Below are 20,233 nucleotides of genomic sequence, written 5' to 3' on the forward strand. Positions count from 1 at the left end.
GCCAAAAGACCCGCGCTCCTTGGAGCGCTTCCAGAAGAAGAAACATATAGTAACTCCATTGAGAAAGGGAAAGGTAACCTGAACGGTTACCGCTCTTCCTAAGAGTAATCAGCCTTTAATACACGTCACCTACCAGGCCCCATAGCAATTGGTTGTACGCTGGAAGCTATGTGCCCTCTAGGGGGCGTTCTGCCGCAAGAATTTTTTGAAATTGGTTCATTCATAGCAGAGATAAAAATATTTCAGTGCTGCGAATCCATGATTTCAGGAGGCGAGCGCCACTGCCAAGAGAGACACTCTCTCCACTTGCTGCGTCTAGCTTTCGCAAGCAAAGTTCCTTCCCTGCGTTCTCCCGTACCAGCTCGAGGATCGCGTGACGCATACGTCATGGGCCCCGCCTTCATTTTTTTTTCTCCTCACTTTGTTTTTGCGGCGCGGCGCACTTCTGCTGACAGCGTCGCTCGTGAGCTGTTGTGATTGTTTCGTTTCGCTCAGCGCAGTATTTTTTTACGCGCTGTGCACGAGGACACCTGAGTAGCGGTATAAATCAGTGCTACACGAATACCGAGGCAGATACAAGTGGATCACATAGCATGATCCCGCGCTGGAACACCGTAGCAAATGGCATAGTTTTGGTGCTTGTGCGCACGACTGCACGACGTGGGAACAAGCAGACGAAACGGAAGTACATCTCTCTTGCTGCAGTACGAAGTAAAACAAAAACACACAGACATTCAGTTTGTGTTTCATATTACTTCTATAAGTTTTAATTCGTTTATTCAAGCAACATATTACACAAATAACAGATGTTGCCCTGAATAATTCTAGAAGTCACGTGTCACCACGAGCGACGTCACAGTGCAAACACGTGTACGTAGGCGCACTAGCACGTGTACGTCATCCTCCGGCTTGGAGCGTGGCGGCCGCGAGAAGAAGGGAAAGCGGCGTTCGGTTTGAAATTTCAGGTACAGTGAAAGCTCGTTAATTCGAACTTCAATAATTCGAATTTATGGATAATTCGAACTGTACGATTTGGTCCGGCCAAGCTCCACAGAAGTCTATGTATAAAGAAGTCCGTTAATTCGAACGCGAGAAAGTTCCCTCACGGATAATTCGAACTACGCTCGCCTGGCACACGGCCAGAGAAACGCGCCTACTGCCTACACACAAGGCTGTATTGCCTCCGAAACGGAGAGAATGGCGAGAGAAGGCAAAATCGGAAAAAATCTAACCGACGCGGGGTCAGCCAGAAGGCAGCGGCGGCTGCCGCCTCTCCGTTCTACGTAACCTCCGAGACTTCTTGCCCGTTGCGAATCTCGGAGGCTTTGCAAATCTTGTACAGCTGCTAATGCTGTGCGGAGATGGCACGGCAAGCGCCAAAACACAGCGAATCAAGTACGTCGCAGCTGCGCTTGCAATCAAGAACCAACGAATCAGTGCCTTCGCCACCTTCACATGTTCAGCGTGTTTGTCTCGGCAGTCTTCGTCGGTTGTGCACTTCTGTTTTCAGCTTAGAAGGTATCGGCCGTCGCGATTCATTGTGATGGTGTTAAGCCTCGGCTAACGTTCGTTTCGGTGGACATCGGTCGTGTGGCACAGTCGGACCCAGAGCTTCGTCTTGAAGATGGCGTGTACCCGCGGCACACGCCACCACTTTCTAACACGCCAAATTTCTGACACGCCCTACTGCTTCCAAATCGCAGTGTACTGTTGCTCTCCTTCACTTTCGTTAGTTCGAACTTTCGTTAATTCGAACTGAAGCGGCTTCCCCTTGCGGTTCGAATTAACGAGCTTTTACTGTATTTCCGCGGCGCCTAGCGATGTAATACTTTGCAGACGCGATCGTTATCGCGCATTGTATGCTACGTGCTTGTCAGCTGAAAATGGCCAGACCTGGTGAGGGGCCCTTTAAACTGTTACTTTGTTTCAGGATCATAACAGCAGATCCATGTCTCATCACTAGTTGCCGTTTTGTCGAGGAAATCTCACAAATTTTTGCAAAATATTCTAAAATTGCCACTGATGTGTTTGCACCTTTCCTCTCGTGTTCAGTTGTCGGAAGCTTTGCGATCAATTTCGGTTGCAGCTTACTCATTTCTATATAGTCGTGGGTAATGAGACCGACTCTCTCATGTAATATTCCCAGATATGTGGCAATTGTTTGCGCTCATATTCAGCGGTTCCCCATTATAGTGTCGTGGATGGTTAAAAAAAAAAGAACATTTGCAGGCACAGAGACACAAACAGGCTTTCTAGTGCCTTATTCAATTCTAACACCAAAATGGACAGCTTGAAAACTTACAGCCCAACGTTTAGTGGTAACATATGAAGGGCCACCATCGATCAAAGTTTGTGACATTTGATTATCTATCTGCTTGGAACGTTTCTTATGCAGAAGCAGTAACTTTATTGTGGCCCTATGCTCTGCCACAGTAAACTTTTCTGGAGTAGCTGCCATGATCAATTCGGACTTGAAAAAGAAATATAAGCGGAAATATAGACAGCTGAATTTCGCACCATTTAATATAGTCGAATTGGTCACCCTGTAATATAGAGCTACCTAGTTCAATTTTTTTTCTTGGTAAGGCCTAATGCTTTCCAGCACACCCTCGTATAAATGGAGATGAATGTCGGTGGTGTTCGGAAGCGACACGATATGTTCCAGAACAGAACCGCGAAAAAAAAGGAAAGAAGCGCCAGGCTCCCGCAGGGACTCTTATCAACTAAGGTTCAACGCTCATGCATTCCTTAACATGCGTAGGATGCTTGCGGGCTGGAGATCTCGCCGCTTAAAGTGCCTTGCGCTGCTGGAGACTATCTGCATTTTGCATGACTTTTGGCGTCAACGCCGCTCCTCTGAGACCAGAGATTAAACGAGGAGTGAAAGCGACGCTGCGGTCGGGATGCGGAGGAATGTTGACGTCTTCGTATGCCGTTGTTGTTAGGGTTAATCAGGGGGGCAGCCTCCTGGGTTTTAACTTGGAAAGCGCTATTATAGCGTGCACAGGAGTACTGCTAGCCTGAAGATTATGTGCAGTAGTCGAGACCACTTTTGGGATCCTGTTTACCTCTGGTCGAGCGGTATGTTGCCTGAATGTGCCGCCTTATCAGTTTCACAGCTGTAGGTGCTAGATCGTGCGCCTATTTTTCGGTTGCACAATCGTAAAGTTTAAGGCATCCCTTCGGACAGCATTACAACTGCGGAGGTTGCTGCTTTTGGTAGCGTGCTTCGTGTGATTAGCGAGCAACCACCTCAAAAATAGGAGGTGTCCAGTGATTCCAAGACAGTTCTACATCAATTGCGTTGCGCCTTAGGCTGGAGACCCTACGGTCAACTAGTTATATAAACTCGAGATCTCATTAATCACCCCGCCGAGCAAGGTTACGACGCCACGTTTCAGTGGATTCCAAGCCACTGTGGCATAATGGGCAACGAGCTTGCCGATGAAGCTGCTTTGTCTGCTCACGATGAGGGCGTGCAGGAACCTGTGCCGCTATCAAGAACAGATGCAGCCGCGAAACTTGGCGTGCTGGTGAATAATGTCACACAGTCTTCATTTAACGCACCATGTTTCCAGAACACACGTACGTCAGCATCACCTTCACTCCTCTCTTCAACTCCGTCCTCCATCCGGACTATCCCTAAGTGAGACAACAGTACTTTGTCGATTGTGGCTTGTCGTAGCTTTCACGAGATTCCTTGCTTTCTTTGATTTTCTTTCATTTTATCAACTAAGCGTTGTGAACACGGCGCACATGAAGCTATCGTCACCCTGTCCGCATCGCTCACAGATCGCTTTAGACGTAAGACCCGCGCGACCGTGCCATACGCAGAAGCCGCTGGAGTAGAGGGCAACCCCCCCTCCGGTGCGTTCCTCGCCATGGAAGTTGGCGCGCTACGTCTGCGTTTTTCTCCCTTGCGCGCGCTAGATTGCGCCACCACCGTCGGCTGACCCTCGCACGCTTTCACCCACACATGCAGCATACGGCGCGCGGCGGCGATGTTATCGCACTTGGACTTAATGCGAAACATCACGGCGACGCCGACGCCAATAGCGGAAATGTACCTGGAATGTCCATATAATTGCTATCGCAATAAAAAAATTCAAACATGGTCACTAGCGTATTGAACTCTGTTTGGATCTGTCAAGCGCCGAGCATCCGTAACGACGGATTCAGGTGAGTTTTGTTTTGCCCTAAAGAAGGCGACTCTTCGAGATCATTAATCGCTGTGTTGACGAAGCCATCTGATCAGCATAAGTTCTGCGTTTTTGGATTGAAGCAAGCTTTGTCTACCGGGTGGTACGACGCACTGGGCAACCTCGCTGCCACGCTCGCCCGCGAACTCAATCAGGCTCTGGCTCTTCAATTGTTGGGCCCTAATCGTGCCCCTAACGACGACCGGCGGTTCGTAAATCTGGAACATCTCACTTATCGATCGGCACCGGCCGCCGGTACACAAAGGGAATGCCTTCCTTCATATCATTTTTTACCTTACTTTTTATCTTTTTGCGGTTGATTTTTCTCGCTGGAGCGGGTTTCCCGCCTTCCCCTATAAACTACTAAAGCCATCTATGCTTAATGACTATAGGTTTATAGACTGAGCAAAATTACTAATGGAGACCTTCCGATGGTTGCTTTCATTTTATGGCTGTTGCCTGCGCATTTTTGTTACGCGATTGTGGTAAAAATTGCCGATCGACTGAACGGTTCCTTCTTTATTGTTGTGCTGCTTTCTATTCCTTACCTGATGGTCGAAATGCGTCATCTGTAGGGGAATAAATGTAATTCCATTAGTCCTCGAGGTCTGGCCGGCCGAGTGCACGTTACTCTTTTCAGGCTTAAGGAATCTGGACGGTGATTATGGTAGTACGTATAAGTAGGATCGACGGTTCTGCAACATTTCCGTAAGCGTTTTTTTTTATTCTCTTGTTTCGACGCTGCAGCAGTTAGTATCGCATGCGCAGGGGCTATCCACTCCTTGCACTTTTGTGGGGTCCGCCGACTATTGTATACGTGAGTAGACATGTAGTTAGAAGTGTGCGTTTAAAAAACATTAAATTATGTGGTTTTACGTGCCAAAACCACTTACTGATTATGAGGCACGCCGTAGTGGAGGACTCCGGAAATTTCGTCCACCTGGGGATCTTTAACGTGCACCTAAATCTAAGTACACGGGTGTTTTCGCATTTCGCCCCCATCGAAGTGCGGCCGCCGTGGCCGGGATTCGATCCCGCGACCTCGTGCTCAGCAGCCCAACACCATAGCCACTGAGCAACCACGGCGGGTAGAAGTGTGCGTTTAAGAATTTTAGTTATTCCATGCTATATTCAGAATTATACTTTTGTTCAATGTCCTCTGTTAGAAAACTCGTCCTAGCTACTCAACCACCCTAAAAAGTACGCACGTCTCTTGCGTGCCGCTCAGCACCCTGACGCCTCGGGGTTCCTTCGGTCTCGGCCCGTCCCCTCCGGCCCCTGCGTCCAGGGGCGTAGCCAGGGGGCGGCACACCGGGCACGCGCCCTCCTTGAATGCTAGTATATATGTGTAGCTTGCCCCCCTCTCCTTCTTTCCCTCATCCTCACTGTGTGTTTTTATAACTCTTTGATGCTGTTACCTTGTACTGACGGTGAAGACTGAAACACTACCGCCAGAAAGACAAAATAAAGAATCCAACTCTTTATTAGGGAAACTTGTGCCCAGAAAGGACAGCAACATTTAAGCTATACAATGATAGCGGCGAACGCGGTAGGACGTCGGTCAGATGTCTGCGGGTCAAGTCCATCCACTAATAGCATACGTGTCTCACCCTATATAATGAATAATAACCATTGGTGCTCGCGCACTTCCAAGAATATACGCAAAGCGTGCTCAGTCCGATACTGACGACAGCGTTATGAAATTTTGGATGCAATACGCGCGTCTTGCGCCGAGCGATAACTTGATAACAGAGATAATCTGATGAAAACGGCCATCGGTACAAAGTAAAGCGACGACACGTGGAAGTACGACTGAGAAGCTTATTTTACAATATGGTGCCTATCATAAGGAAACTATATTTAGCTACAGTCGCCCATTAGGCGGTGCAAACGCCACGCTGGTGCACACCACTGTACTCCTTTCCATACCTAGTAGTGAACGCTATGGAAGCTACGCAAGATGTTCTGTCAAGCAAAGCTATAACTCCGCGCGCTCCGCCCATGCTTCGCTCGCGCAAATATGCACGTAAGGCTCATCGCGACGGGTTGCAAATAAAAAGAAACCGAAAGGAACTTTTGAGCCCATGAGGCGAGACAATATTTTTAGGCCTGTAGGTGAAGGTGGGCTGGGCTTAGTACATCTTTATGTGTGGCAAATAGTGCCTCGTTTATTCTTTTTTCGCGATACTTCACATCCTATAATACGGTCATTCATGCAAGTCGCACTTGTTAATTTTATTTACAAATACTGCTGTATCAGTTTCTGAGACATAGCAGGAGTGAGTACAGAATAATAATTAAAAAAGATACAATTTCAAGTACTTTTAACAAAATTCACCAGAATACTAGAAAACATTACCAGAATACATAATTACGCAATTCTTTTTCAAAATCCTCAGTACCGAGTCTGCGCAGAGACCCATCAAGTTTATTCCATAAATCCACCGTCCGCGGAAAGAAGGAAACCTTAAAAGAATCAATATTCGACCTGAAGGGCACAATGTTCAGGGGATGAGATCGTCGAGTACAGCGTGCAGAAGCTGCAACAAAAGAAATCGGCGCCAGAACACTCAAGCCGGTGTGAACAATCTTACGAAGAAGGATGACGCGATCAGAATTACGCCGATGTTCGAGAGATTGCAACGTTAAAACGTGTGTATGCGAAGTAGGCGAGAATTGCCGGTCATAGCGACAAAAAATGAACCTGACTGCTTTTTTTTGGACAGATTCTAACATAGCTATGTCGTGCTTGAGGTGAGATGACCAAACAACCGATGCATATTCTAGTATGGGCCTGACCAAAGTTTTGTACGCAGTCAATTTGCATTCTCTTGTTGAGTTGCTTAACGTGCGCTGGAGATACCAAAGTTTACGACGAGCCTTATTGCATTACCTGATTTAGTTGTTTCTTCAAATTTTTCTTCGCGTTTATGCTTGTGGGGGTTCATGCAAGAAGTTTACTTGGCGGTTCGTTTCCAGACAGTTTGGTTTTCCACTGAATACTTGCACTCTGTGTCGCGTAAAATGTTATACAAAGATTTACTGTCCATGCTATTTCCGCCTCCATTTTACCGATCACTATACATTAAATGACCAGGCCACGGTATACTAAAGCGAGTTCGCAAAATGTATTTATCCCCTTGCTGCAAAACATTCTTTTATAAACTTCATAGTGAAACCATACCGGTAAAAATATGGCTAAAGAAAAAGGGTATATTTGTCTCTTCTGTTATGTCGCCTTTGTGATGTGCCAGAAACAGTTGAACATTGTTTTATTAGCTGCACCGACGCCATCCTATTTTGCGACGTCCTCCGACGGACTTAAAAAAAAAAGACTTTGAGATTAACGCTCATACTGTGCCATACCTGCTGCCGACCTCGGATAACAGTGCACCTTCCGATATGTTTTTTCTCATGGGAATGCACAGTTTGTGGAAAACGCGAAGGATGGACCGAAACACCGAAACGGTGGTACCTACAAGGGTACATTTTATCCAAATGACACTACACCTAAAACATGTTTATGATGGACTCGATATACAACCGGACTGGTACCCTATATTGGCGAGGTGCTTATCCTTACCACCCTTCTAAAGTGAAACCAACGTTTCTACTCACAGTATGAACGCTGCCTTTTCTGTGTGTGACTTTCATTGTGCCCTCCATTCTCTGACTATGCAGAACTGGTGAATGTCGGGTTGAATGCTACTCTAATAAATACCGTGAAAGAAAAAAACAACAAAAATCAAAATGATCTAAGACAACGCATTAGCAGCCATATGCCACTGTGTGTTCGCTTCTAAGGATTGAAACTTGTTTCATGCAATACTGAGCTTATATAAAAAACAGTTGTGCCCAATTGCGGTAAAAAAAAAAAAAGAAACATCGAACTATACCTAAGTGCGAACGAAGGCACCGCAAGCAGTCTCTCTAGCTTCCACAGCGTTGACTGCTGTGTATGGAACAGAGCTATACTCTGTGAGAAGAGCTGCAATACCGACTGGATTAAAGCAACGCGAAAGGCGCTTTTTGCGGGCTGATTTCAACGACGCGCCGGCTCACAATGGATCCGAAGCTCATGTCTGGGCACTTTGTAACGCTAGTGCGCTAATGCAATAATCTCTGAAGTATAGTGCTACGCGGAGACAGTTTCTTGCAACCGTGCTGTATTGACGACAAATAAAACTGCGTTGTCCTAAAAAAGTGGTGTTTCAGACGCCGTAGAAAAGAAGCGCGAAAGAACCGACGTGATGCAACTGCAGAGCATTGTCCACAACAGCCGGTAAGATGAAACTCTTCAGAGCGAATCCGTGCGCGCGTCGTCGGAGGCTCCACTACGCAGACGGCTCATGATAATCCAATTTAGCTCCCAGGTCAAGGACGGCGGCATAGGTAGGTTCGCTTCGGTTGCAAAAGCAATCGGTTTGTGCCGGGCCGAACTTTGAATTGTGCCGCTTGCTCTTTTTCCTGAGTGAGAGATGTTTCTTCCTTCTATTTTTGTCAGGCGTCTTGAGGGCAATGCATGTCAGCCCCTACGGAGTCACAGACTCTACCAACACGAAGGTTGAAGTGTCGGTGCGCATATTAAGAACAAACGACTTAGGAATAAAACTATATTAGTGATAACACCGAGAAGGCAGTAGAAACGAGAATTAAAAAGTGATGTTGAGGCGCATCAATTAGGGATAGAAATTGTATTGTTGTAACTCATTTTAACGGTTGATGAGCCTATGCCATGAAAATTGTCTGGGAGTCATGTAATTAATAATCATGTTCAACGATTGTTCAGGTTGATTGTGATCACAAAGTGCAGCACGACTGGACGAGGGCAGAGAAAGAAAATGACACAAAGAGAGCGCCGCTTTAAACTAGCAATTTAAACTACCTCTACTTGAATTCGATGAAAGACAATGTCTTCCTGAGCAAGTTGGACGTGAAAATACGGCGGAGTCAGTGCGCACGGCAATCTGTCGCGTCATTCCTCGCGTGCGGGACAATATGAGGGACATCGGACTGCTTAAAATTTTAGACTGCACTACCTTCGGGATCGGCCCACACGTTTAGACTGAGCATACCCACGAGATTCCTACCTCTTTAGACTGCACACATTCGGGATCGGCCTATAATTTAGACTGCGCATACCTACAGCAACGGCCCACATTTTGAGACTGCACAACCCATGAGAACGGCCCAAATTTGTACACCCTATACGGAAAAGTAGGGGTAAATCGCCAAGGAAGACATTATCTTCAAAACTTCTATTTTGAATCGGGCCCAAAGTAAGGTTACAGAAGAAATTATTGATTGAGGCTTATGAAATTGCAAAACTGATAGAAAAGTGCGTAAGCAGTGTGGCTATATCGTTAAAGGAGATGCGGTTTCTTGAATTATCTTTGCACTGTATGTTTTGATTACGTTGTGGACACGTGTATGGTTCTTTGGTGTGCCACTCTTTTCTTTTTCTATTCAGTTTCAGTTTATTATTCATTCAGCAAGCGATGATTCAGGAACTCTGGATGTCAATATTCTTGTTTTTGTCTGCGTTCGTGCGACACACACACACACACACACACACACACACACACACACACACACACACACACACACGCATATATATATATATATATATATATATATATATATATATCGTGTGCGCGCTAAAAAACATCTGTCGCCGAAAGTAGCATTGTATGTGTGCCATTTTCTTCTCTGACGCACTTCCAGTCGCTCCACGCTTTGCAATCATGGATCCGAACCAACTAGTCCACCGACGTTCTTTAGTTATGATGATTATATTACTAGACACCCTATGATTGGCTTGTAGAAATCATTTCTTCATCTCTTGGCGTATCGTATCTATGCAGTAAAGACATTCCATGAACATGGTTTTGGTAAAGCAAATTGCAATCAATTGGCTCAGTAGTTCCGATACGTGCTGCTGTATTAGCATCGTGCATTATACACTGTATATTTTCGAAATCACACAGTGAACTTGTTGTCTGCCTTATTTTCGCACAAAATTGTGCAATGACCTCTTTTGTTCCTAGAATAAGTATAGCATGGAACCACCTTCCCTGCACAATCGCCAGCATAACTGATGACAACGAGTTCAAGATCGCTTTACAAGATGCCCTGCAATATTTTTTTATTTGTTTTGTTTGCTGCACGTCTTGCCATTTTCCCCTCACTCCGTTCTGTAGTGTCATTGGGCCCTGAAAGTATTTCAATAAATAAATAAATAAATAAACAAACAAACAAACAAACAAATAAATAAATAAATAAATAAATAAATAAATAAATAAATAAATAAATAAACACTTTACTTTGTAAATGTAAATGGGCCGCCGAGATCAGAATTTCACATTGTGATCTTGCTCGTGGCAGAGGTGACGTGGCACGGTTGCCTGTACTATTCTACAGAAGAGAAAATAAATCTGCTGATGCGGAAAAGTCTGCTAAAATATTATTGTATGGAAACATGATTTCAGAATTCATCAGGAAAGGTACGCGTTGTCTGTCGTTTTCCCCCCCTACGTGTGAGCCTTTCTGTGGCTTTTCTTTGAATTTGCGACAGCCACGTTCTTTCATTGGGGGTGGGGGGTAACCTATCTGCTACAATTTGTGGGACAGATCATGTACTATACTTTGGGACATAAATAAGGCCCTGGACTCTGTGTTCAGAATAGGCGTATTATAGGTATTGCATTGGGTAGAGTTATGTAGGCGCAACCCATTTCTACATTTCGAATTATGTGTGCTTGTTGTCTAATATTGGTGTCATGATCGCATCTGTGCACCTGGTGGGATGAAGCCCGATTTACGCTGCTGTGTCTCTGTGCGTGTATTGTGTCATCTGTGTGTTTTCTTCATTTGTACTTCTGTTCATATTGAACCGCGTCGTGCACATATGTGTTCGAAACTCTTACGCGGTTTGGATTGGGACTCATTGTGTTGTGTGGTGCGACTTACCCTCACCTTTTGTCTCGGTATATTCCAGCGTGTCTAGGACTATATGTGGACGTCATTTACTTTCTTGTCTAACTCCCTACCAAGCTTTCCAAACCTTTAGTTACTGAATACAATATTTTCTTCTTATGATTATTGTTACGTGTTAAGGAGTAGCCGTCACCATTAGAGGGGACTAAATCTTTTAGAGCGCAGCTTTTAGGCGCCATTTCCTGGGTTGAGCGTCGACGTTCCTCGGCGTAACCGCACGAGCGCGCTCGTACCACTGCTCGCGCGTTCGTCGGCGTCTTCTTCCCCAGCTGGCTCCAATGCCGCACATCATGTCAGTGTTCCCATACTGCCTCTCACCCTGCGAAGGCGCTGACAGCACTGGCCCACAGCCAGTAAATAGCGCCTATTCCTCTTCACAGTCACACACACACACACTCTCTCTCTTCCTCTGCCAGTCGGTGCAGTGACTGCGGTTTCAAACCCTTTGCTTCAGTATATCGCGAAATGAAAACACGTATCGAGCTGCGCTCAAATCTCACATTAGGGAGCGCCGTAATTGTCGGACACTTTTTCTTTTATTTCAATAACAAAAACAAACAAACAAACAAACAAACAAACAAACAAACAAACAGCGCTGGCGAAGGGTGTTTTACCACGGAGTGCGTTAGAATATCCAAAAAAGCCAGCCGGAAGGAAGGATTCTTTGAGTTTCCGTTCTCGCCATTTTGTGACAGTGACGTGATTCATTACCGGACGCTGAGTATTTGCACCATAACAGAACACCTGCAGCCGTACGCGGCGATGTCATTCAACAGATGTTCTCGTTTTCTTTCAGACGCCCGCGTTTCAGTTCAACCTGACAGTACTTCGCTGAGTTAGGGTGCTCTAGTATTCCTGTAGTAAGTGCTTTTGGTATCTCAGACGCGTGTGGGGGCGGTGTCCTTGCGAATTAACGTCTTGCCTATGTAATGCAGTAGTGGTCTCGACATATTACAGAAGCGCTTTTGGAGTTGAAGCAAGTGTTCCAAGCTTGCAGTAGCAAAGTGGAAGTGCCAGCCGGTGTTGATATAATCTCGACCGGGTGAGGTGGGTCTTCACCGCAGGAATCAGGAAACGACGACGAAGCCGGGCATCGTGAGGATGAAAAAAAAGTAGAAAAGATGGTATTCACTTCATTGGTACATGGATGTGACTCTCGTCTGAGTCTCGAGCGGTTTTATTAATACGTCGGCCAGCATATGACCTTAAATAACCTCTGGCGGTCCTGTCGTCGTCTTCGTCTTCTTCCGGAGCCTGTCTTTCCCTTTTGCCCATCCTTGGGGTCAGCTTGGGGTAAAGGGGTGGCGTCGTCTTGACGTTCGGTTTCGGCTTCTATCCTTTTGTGTCAGCTCGGGTGAAAGCGGAGCCTGTCTTTCCCTCTTGCCCATCCTTGGTGTCAGCTCGGGGAAAAGCATGGCGTCGTCTCGGCCTCCGGTCTTGTCTTCTATCCCGTTGTGTCAGCGCGGGTAAAAGCGTGGCGTCGTCTTGACGTTGGATTTCTGCTTCTATCCTTTTGTGTCAGCTCGTGGAGAACGAGTTGGCGTCAATTCGGAGAAGAGGGCAATTATGTTGACGTGGGGAAGCCCGTTTGAATGCTTCTCACACCTGACAGGTCGATCATAACTGTGTGGCTGACGTTTTCTATTCTCGCAGTTACCAGCCAATCGTGATGCTGGACATATTATTAGAGAGGGCGGCCGACCAGTATATAGTTTTTCGATCAGCGTGTATTTCGAAAAAGACCAGTTGATTTGGATTCTTCAGTTTTACTTGCCAAAACCACGATTTGATTAGGAAGTACGCCGTAGTGGGGGATTCCTGATTAATTTTAACCGCCAGGGGATATTTAATGTGCCCTGAATGCACGGCACACGAGCTTTTGCTTGCGTTTCGCCCCCATTAACGTGCGGCCGCCGCGGCCGGGATTTGATCCCGCGACCTCATGCCATTAGGAACGGCTTGCAGAGGTGCCGACATGCAAAGTTTTCTCAGCTAGCTGCAGCTGCGAGCGTGGCGAGCTTCCCCGAAGCGACCATCGAAGCCTTCACCCCCTGCCGTGGTGACCGTTTCGTAGGGACGACGATGTGCCGCGTCAACACCCCCTCGGCGCCGCTATCACTAAATGCGGTCGGCGGACAAAGCATTGTTCGTGGATTCGCCGTGTCCGCTGTTTGAAGCATAGGAGCCCCTGGAAGATATTTTGCGCGGCCGTCTCACGGGGCTTAGAAGTCATGGACAGACGCGGTGGCCATTGTCTGCGGGGTCAACACTGGGATGAAGAGACGCCTGCCCAGGCCAAGCCCCGTGTCTCCAAGAACCCACTCCCCTCGAAGTGGTCAGTAAAACCTGTGTGGAAGTGTGTGTAACCCTCCCCCTGAAAGGCGGGTCGACTACGATGACGTTGGACGCTACGAATTGGCGGTGAACTGCCGCTTTTCCCTCACCTAGGGATCAAGGGGGACAGAGTGTTTATAAGCAGCTGTTGTGCGGCTGCTGAGTGTGCTTTCTCTCGCAGTCATGCTAGACTGATGAACTCGTCCTTGATGAACGCCCGTATGTAGATACTGTAAATAAACCCATATTCCTCGTTCTTGATGAGAAGCAGTCCTTCCCTTCAACAACGTCCTCAGCGTGGATAAGTTGGACGACGGCATGGGCCAGCTACCATCTATTTCATGCCCGACTCCAAACTTTACAATGCTTAGCAGCGAAACACCATAACCGCTAGGCCACCGCGGCGGGGGTTCAAACACGAGAATATGTACCTTTGTTGTGAGGCCTTTACGTCAACTCTTTATGCGTTTTCGTAACAGTGCACCAGCCTTTCCCCTCTTGTCTTACAGACCGGATCTCTGCCCAGCCGAATAATTTTTGGCTTTCTTTCTGCTCCTACATTTTTCATCTTGTATATTTCCTGGTAAAAAATAAATGTGATGGATTGATTGACTGAAACAGCGCTTAAAGAACATAAAGCATTATGGCCTCGGCCCTAGAATTACTGATGTGAATCCTTGCCGAGGATTGTCCATTGCGATCTCACAAATAGCATCGTAGATGCCAGTTTATTTGCACTCAAGTGAAGAGTTTCTGAGTGCAAAACGACAGAGGGCGAAAGTCGCCTATGTGATGTCGAACAGCAGTTGCATTTGACCGGTCTTCACGAAGGAGTACTTTCGCATGTGGTCTTCGAGACATGGACAGACTGCCCGCAGTTAACAAGGTAACGAAAAATTTCATTACGAACTTTAAGTGTTATTCAATACTTTACCTAAGGTCACTGTATTAGGCATTAGCTTCCGAAATGTAGAAAGAAAAGTAAGCTCACTTACAGAACACGATGGCGCACCGGTAGACCCTGGTAGTGGCCAAGGTCAATCACTTGAGAAGACAGCTTGCATTTCTCTGGCAGCTTGATTATTCGCCTACCACTATGCGTTAAGCAGACCTTGGGCATATTTGGCTAGGTATAGTATTCACCAGATGAAGGCAGCATACGCAGGTAAGAAACTGTATACACGTTCCATTATTCAGAGCAGTTGCTTTTAGATGCTACCAAGAAAGAAAGATATACCGTCTTTAATGAACGCCGGACATGTTTGCCTGGCTGACGGCTCTGCAGGCTACTCCAGGTTATGGGTGAAAAATAGGATGTACACAGTGATCACATGACACATACACATATGGACACGCACACACTCAAACCGATCATAAAGTCTCGCTAAGGTCTGTAGTTCTCAGAAATATCAGACTCTATACAGAGTTAACATTGAACTTCATCCAAAAGTTTAATTGAAACCTATTGCTTAACAGCCTTGTTTTCATCTGAAACGTGCCCCACGCAGTTGTACAATCTCACAAAGAGCAACATAGACACTTTATGAAATTTGGCGCAGTTTCAGCGGTGCAAGATAACACAATGTTTAAACAGGAGTGCAAGGACACGTTGCTACGTACTAATGCCAAGAAAGTCGTCTGCGCATTTAACGCGTATTTTCTACGCATTAAGTGGGTATTGAGACGACCGCCTTGACTTTTATTCCTCCTCCTTTTCCTATTCGAATTCCAGCAAAAGAGGATGATCGTAGTTTCATCGCTCAACAGTTCTGTCTTTTTTCTCTCTCTCACGCACAGTGTATTGAGTGTCTTGTGCTTCACTGCACGCCTCACACTGCGTATGCAGTCTTTCTTTCTTGCGTTTAAAGGTGGAGCAAAGTCCCTAGCCATAGTTATTGACTGAATGACGGATGACGTGTCGTTTTCTCTTCCGTTTCTTTTGAGATGCTTGTGCGTATATGCGACATAAAGTATCAGCTAACGGTACCTCGCACTAGCACTGTCTGTTGCACAGTGACCGCGGTCCATCTGTCGTGAGAGCGAAAGTGAAGGCTGCCAGTTCTCAAATTTAAAAAAAAGAAAGAAAAGAAAATAACGCGAGAAACAGCCGACAGAAGGCGATGCCGGATGTAACTGACACGTTCAACTGATTGCCGCAGAAGCACTGTTATTTGAATTTCACATGCACATCTCAATGGAGACAAATACGCTTGGCGTAGCTGAGGACGTATGCTACAACAAAACGCGGCTATTGATGCAGACTTCAATACTATTGGAAATTTGATGATATATACAGGAATCGTAGCCAGTGTGGTGCAAAGTAGCCAAGCCTTGCAACCATCTTTGATTCCGTACGGCACTCGCTGACTTTGTCCTGCTCTAGCATTGTATATGTAAATAAGCCGTCGATTTCCTTGGCGGAGGCAATGGTGCCAGAGCGCACTCAAGGCTTCGCGCTCAACCAAGGCCATTTTCACGGCGGGTTGCGCGCTTTCAGAGAAATGGCGAGCGCACGCAATCGTAGCACGCACATATGCTCACTTACGAGCGTGCTATACGGACACATGCCCGTGTATACGTGTGCACCGTCGATTGACGACAACGGCCGAGTATACGTATGTGCGAAGATGTCGACGGCTGGGAAGAGGAGAAAGCGCGGGGAACAGGCGTCTCTTTGTCGCGCGTGCTGTCCGTCGCTGTAGCGTTTGGGAGATGCCGCTTGATCAAGGTCAGGCTCGCGGCTTGTACACTATACGTCTATAGCGCGCGCACCACGCGAGCGCGGTGCAACGGGGCGCCGTCGATCAATTCGCCGACTGCTTAGGCCTATACACGCGCTGGAACGAAGGGCCGGGACCTCGACGAGTCGCGATTGGACGCGTCGGGCTCACAGATAGCGCGGCTATTCATGAGGAGGCGACCGGCGCCCTGGGCCGAGACCGCAGCGCGTCGCCTTCGATTCCGCGGCGCGGTCTGTGCACTGACGACGCTGCGCCGCGACACGGGCTGATTGATGGCCCCCCGCCTTCTGCGCGTGATTCAGGCGAGTTTGAAGCGCCAAGAGGTGTGTGCGCGCACGCCGCTACTCGCTGCGGAAAACAAAAAATAATGCATTGCGTTAGCGAACCAGGCGTATCTGAAAATTTTATTTACTCGTGGCTCATTCGTCGCCGTGTGAGACAAACTTGCGCGTGTCTCACGAGTAAGAGGTTCGGTATCGAGCTTCCTCGCAGGATTGCCTGGTGTATAGTCTATGCAAATTTCGAGGTGGGGTGGTGGTCAAATCGGGAGCGACGCGAATTGCTTTTATTACATGCACGAAATATTTGCGTATTGTTAATAGATAGCTCTAGATCAGGGGGACGCAAGCAGCTTAAGCAAGAACGCAGAGAGAGAGAGAAAGAGAGAGAGAGATGAAAGGGAAAGGCAGGGAGGTTAACCAGATATCAGGCTCCGGTTTGCTACCCTACACTGGGGATGGGAGAACCCAGACTCTGCGTGAGACTTGGTAGAACCAAAGTGGCTTGTGCATAAATGCGCAAGAAAAACGCAAACCGTCCGTATTTGCGTCCCGAAGTTTTTAAAAGCTCTCTAACGTTACCATTTCATGACAGTGGACTCTCATTCCGTATACGGCTTTCAACTGCGGTCTCCACTGCTTTTCTAGTTTCGCTGCCGAGCAGATGATTGATGAAAAGGCCGCTGAGATGTTTTTGATCCCAATCAGTGGCACCTACCAACTGATTGAGCCAGGAGACAGGGCCAGGTGAAAATAAATATAGACAACGAAAATGGTCGAAATTGTTCGAATAAAAGTTATAAATTAAAACTAAGAATGCAACTAGTAATACCGAATAGCTGCACGTAGCTATTAGTTATGTTTTATTTAAAACAGAAAGCTGTAGACATTCCAGGAGAGCGAATACCTGACTGCGTACATCGTATCCGCCATCAATCACGCTGACCGAAGGGGTCTGGACTGTGGCCGCCCGCCTATTCATTAGTGCTCTGCGCAATAATATATATATATATATATATATATATATATATATATATATATATATATATATATATATATATATATATATATATATATCGCTCTGTAGACATTGTAATGACTCGCTCCTTAGATGTTATAAGTGAGGACTTCAAAGAAACAACAACAGACAGGAAAAAATGGTTGGTAAGAAGAGGTAAGAAGAAATGTTGACTTTCACGAGCCTGGCAGTTCCACTTCTTTTTCTTCCTGTTCATTGCCTTCTATTGTTTCTTTAGCGTGTAACTTGTCTTTATTTTTGAATTCCTGCGCCTAATCCTAAAGCATGCTGCGCGCTTGGTTGGAGCTTCTCTATTAGACCTCACGCGTCAGTGAACTCACCGCTCATTTCCTTCTTTCCTTCCCTCCTCTCTCTCCCTGTTATTTTTGTTTTCCCCTTTCCCATTACCCGATGTAGGGTAGCCAACCGGACGTTATTCTGGTTAACCTCCCTGCCTTCTGCTTTTCTCTTTCCTCCCCTCTTTTCTCCTGGTTGGAGCTTCCCTGTCTGGGCCTGTCTCATGTGCCTTTGTTAATCCCGGTATTATCCTAGTCTACCTACAAGCAATTTTTTTTAATGCGAGGGTAAATGCCTCAGGGCATACAGGGGTATGGGATGGGGGTGAATAAGGATGATTAAATGAGTGAAAAAAGATTTGCTGACCTAATGAAGTCCAAGAGGGATCGATAATGCGGTCCCTGAGTCCAAGCAGTGTAATCACTCGGATTAATCGGCGAGAGTAATTTAACAAACTATTTTGGGTGTGCATCGATAAATAGGACACTCTTTCTTTTGCAGCACATTAGGTACGGAGTACCCTTATGGTGGCATATCAGGACCGCTGTCGATCAACGTTCTTATTAACGATATTGAAAGGATTGAAGCTTGACTTCATTATACAGATCGTCTCGTTGATTCCGTGAAAGCATCATTGGATAACTGATATGCTTGGATGGTAGTAAGTTATATCCCAATAAATTGTTCCAAAACAAAAGCTGTTCTCTTCCACGTCATTGTGAACTTTTCCATCATCTAAGATTAAACGAAAACGCAATAAGGTTGTTTTTTGACAAAGATATGAAATCCTACCCTCGCACTAAATTTTTACATAAACTGTGAAAAAAATTTAGGTGCACCAGGAAAATTCTCGTGAGTACCACCACATTCTCAAAAAATTCTATTGTACAGTGCACTATTTCTTCTTCAGTTGCGTTATTATCATTCGGGGCAATGAAATTAAGGAGCTGATAACTAATTTATTTCTTTCGGAAAAAATAAATAAAATATCTGCGTTCGTTCATAGGTTTACCTTACCGTTTTACTACCTTTTCATTGTTTGCAAAAGGTAAAGTATTAAAAGTTAACCTCATGCGTTAATATAAACTATTAATTCCTATGTTCTGAAATCGAATAACACATGCATGCGCGGTGTAGCTAATTTAAAACATAATCCTTCTTTTGCGCTTTGCTCGAACCACTGAACACTGGTATGTATGCGACGGCGTACGAACTGTGGATTTTAAGGATTAACAACCGTATTCAGAAATGCATATTAACTTGCAGACCATGCTTTACTTGATCTACGGGGTAATCGTTTCTAAGTTTACGAAATTGTTAAATTTCACCCATGGCAGATGACACAATTTTTGTGTTTTGACTGTACTATTCGAAGAGGCGGTCATTACTAACACGGGAAATCGAAATTATGTTATCTGCAACAGGCGTTTTTTTTTAATTCCGCCAAACTTACAAACGATCGTCCCGTATATGACGCCTGTCGTGAACGCGCCGAAGGAAACGCCATCAGCGTCCTGGGCACGTTCACGCTAGGCGTCATTTAGGTCAAGAATGGACTTCAAGTTAAGATGCATTTATGATTACGGGGGTAAGCTGTTGTTTGCTGAGGACCCTCAATAACTTCACATTTGCTGATAAACGCCTGCACACGCTATCTAATATTCTTTCGCTGAGCCCGCTGTATTGAATGTGCTGTTCTGTTACTGACTTTCTACTCGCAAAGTGCGGCGAAGCACTTTGCGTGTACTTGCGGGCTTCTTTCACGCTTGGAAAAACTTTTATGGAGCACGCATTCAGCAGCAGAAAGCTGTATCTGGAGTTTTCATGTCGCTCTACGATGTTCATTGACACTTTTAATCTAATTATAATATTTGAGAAGTTGATTAGCTAATTAAGACTAATTATCTAACTAGGAGGAATGAAAAAAATGATAATTTGGGCACCTCCAAGCGACGGCAAACAACATTACCTTGGTTATGTCCAGCTACATGGCATATTCGCATATTTTTAAACTCTGGCTAAAGTTAGCTGAGACACCCTGTATATGCTTCTCAAGATCAGAAACATTCATCAGAAAAATCAGAAACAAAAATAATAAATTCTTATCATGATTTTATAAATAAATTGTCCCTCAAACATCCTCTAGACTTGTTCCTTCTCAAAGTATGTTTATAATAAACAAATCCATTTATTGCAAACAGTGGCGTAGCAACAGGGGGGGCCGGGGGGCCGAGGGCCCCGGGTGCAAGGGGCCAGTGAGGGGGGGGGGGGTGTCATATACGTCTGAAGACACCCCTCATTCCGCCGGCTACACCCGGGGAGGGGGGGTGACAAAAGACCTATGGGCCCCGGGTGCCAGACGACCTAGCT

At 46.0% G+C, this 20,233-nt stretch overlaps 1 protein-coding gene across 10 annotated transcripts in view; it reads left to right on the forward strand.

The window, feature by feature from the left end:
- Positions 1-20,233, forward strand: part of LOC135901595 (uncharacterized) — a 543,147-nt gene that overhangs the window by 178,070 nt on the left and 344,844 nt on the right. Inside the window, exon 8 of one of the 10 annotated variants that reach the window (XM_070531170.1) lies at positions 13,270-13,708. The exons of the other annotated variants lie outside the window; for them this stretch is intronic. Coding sequence (XP_070387271.1) covers positions 13,270-13,317 — 48 coding nt within the window. The 3' untranslated portion in view covers positions 13,318-13,708. Of the gene's footprint in view, positions 1-13,269; positions 13,709-20,233 lie in introns of those variants that run through there. 10 annotated transcript variants of the gene reach the window in all.

This window comes from Dermacentor albipictus, chromosome 1 (genome assembly GCF_038994185.2).
Source record: "Dermacentor albipictus isolate Rhodes 1998 colony chromosome 1, USDA_Dalb.pri_finalv2, whole genome shotgun sequence".
In the NCBI taxonomy this organism is placed as follows: Eukaryota; Metazoa; Arthropoda; class Arachnida; order Ixodida; family Ixodidae; genus Dermacentor; species Dermacentor albipictus.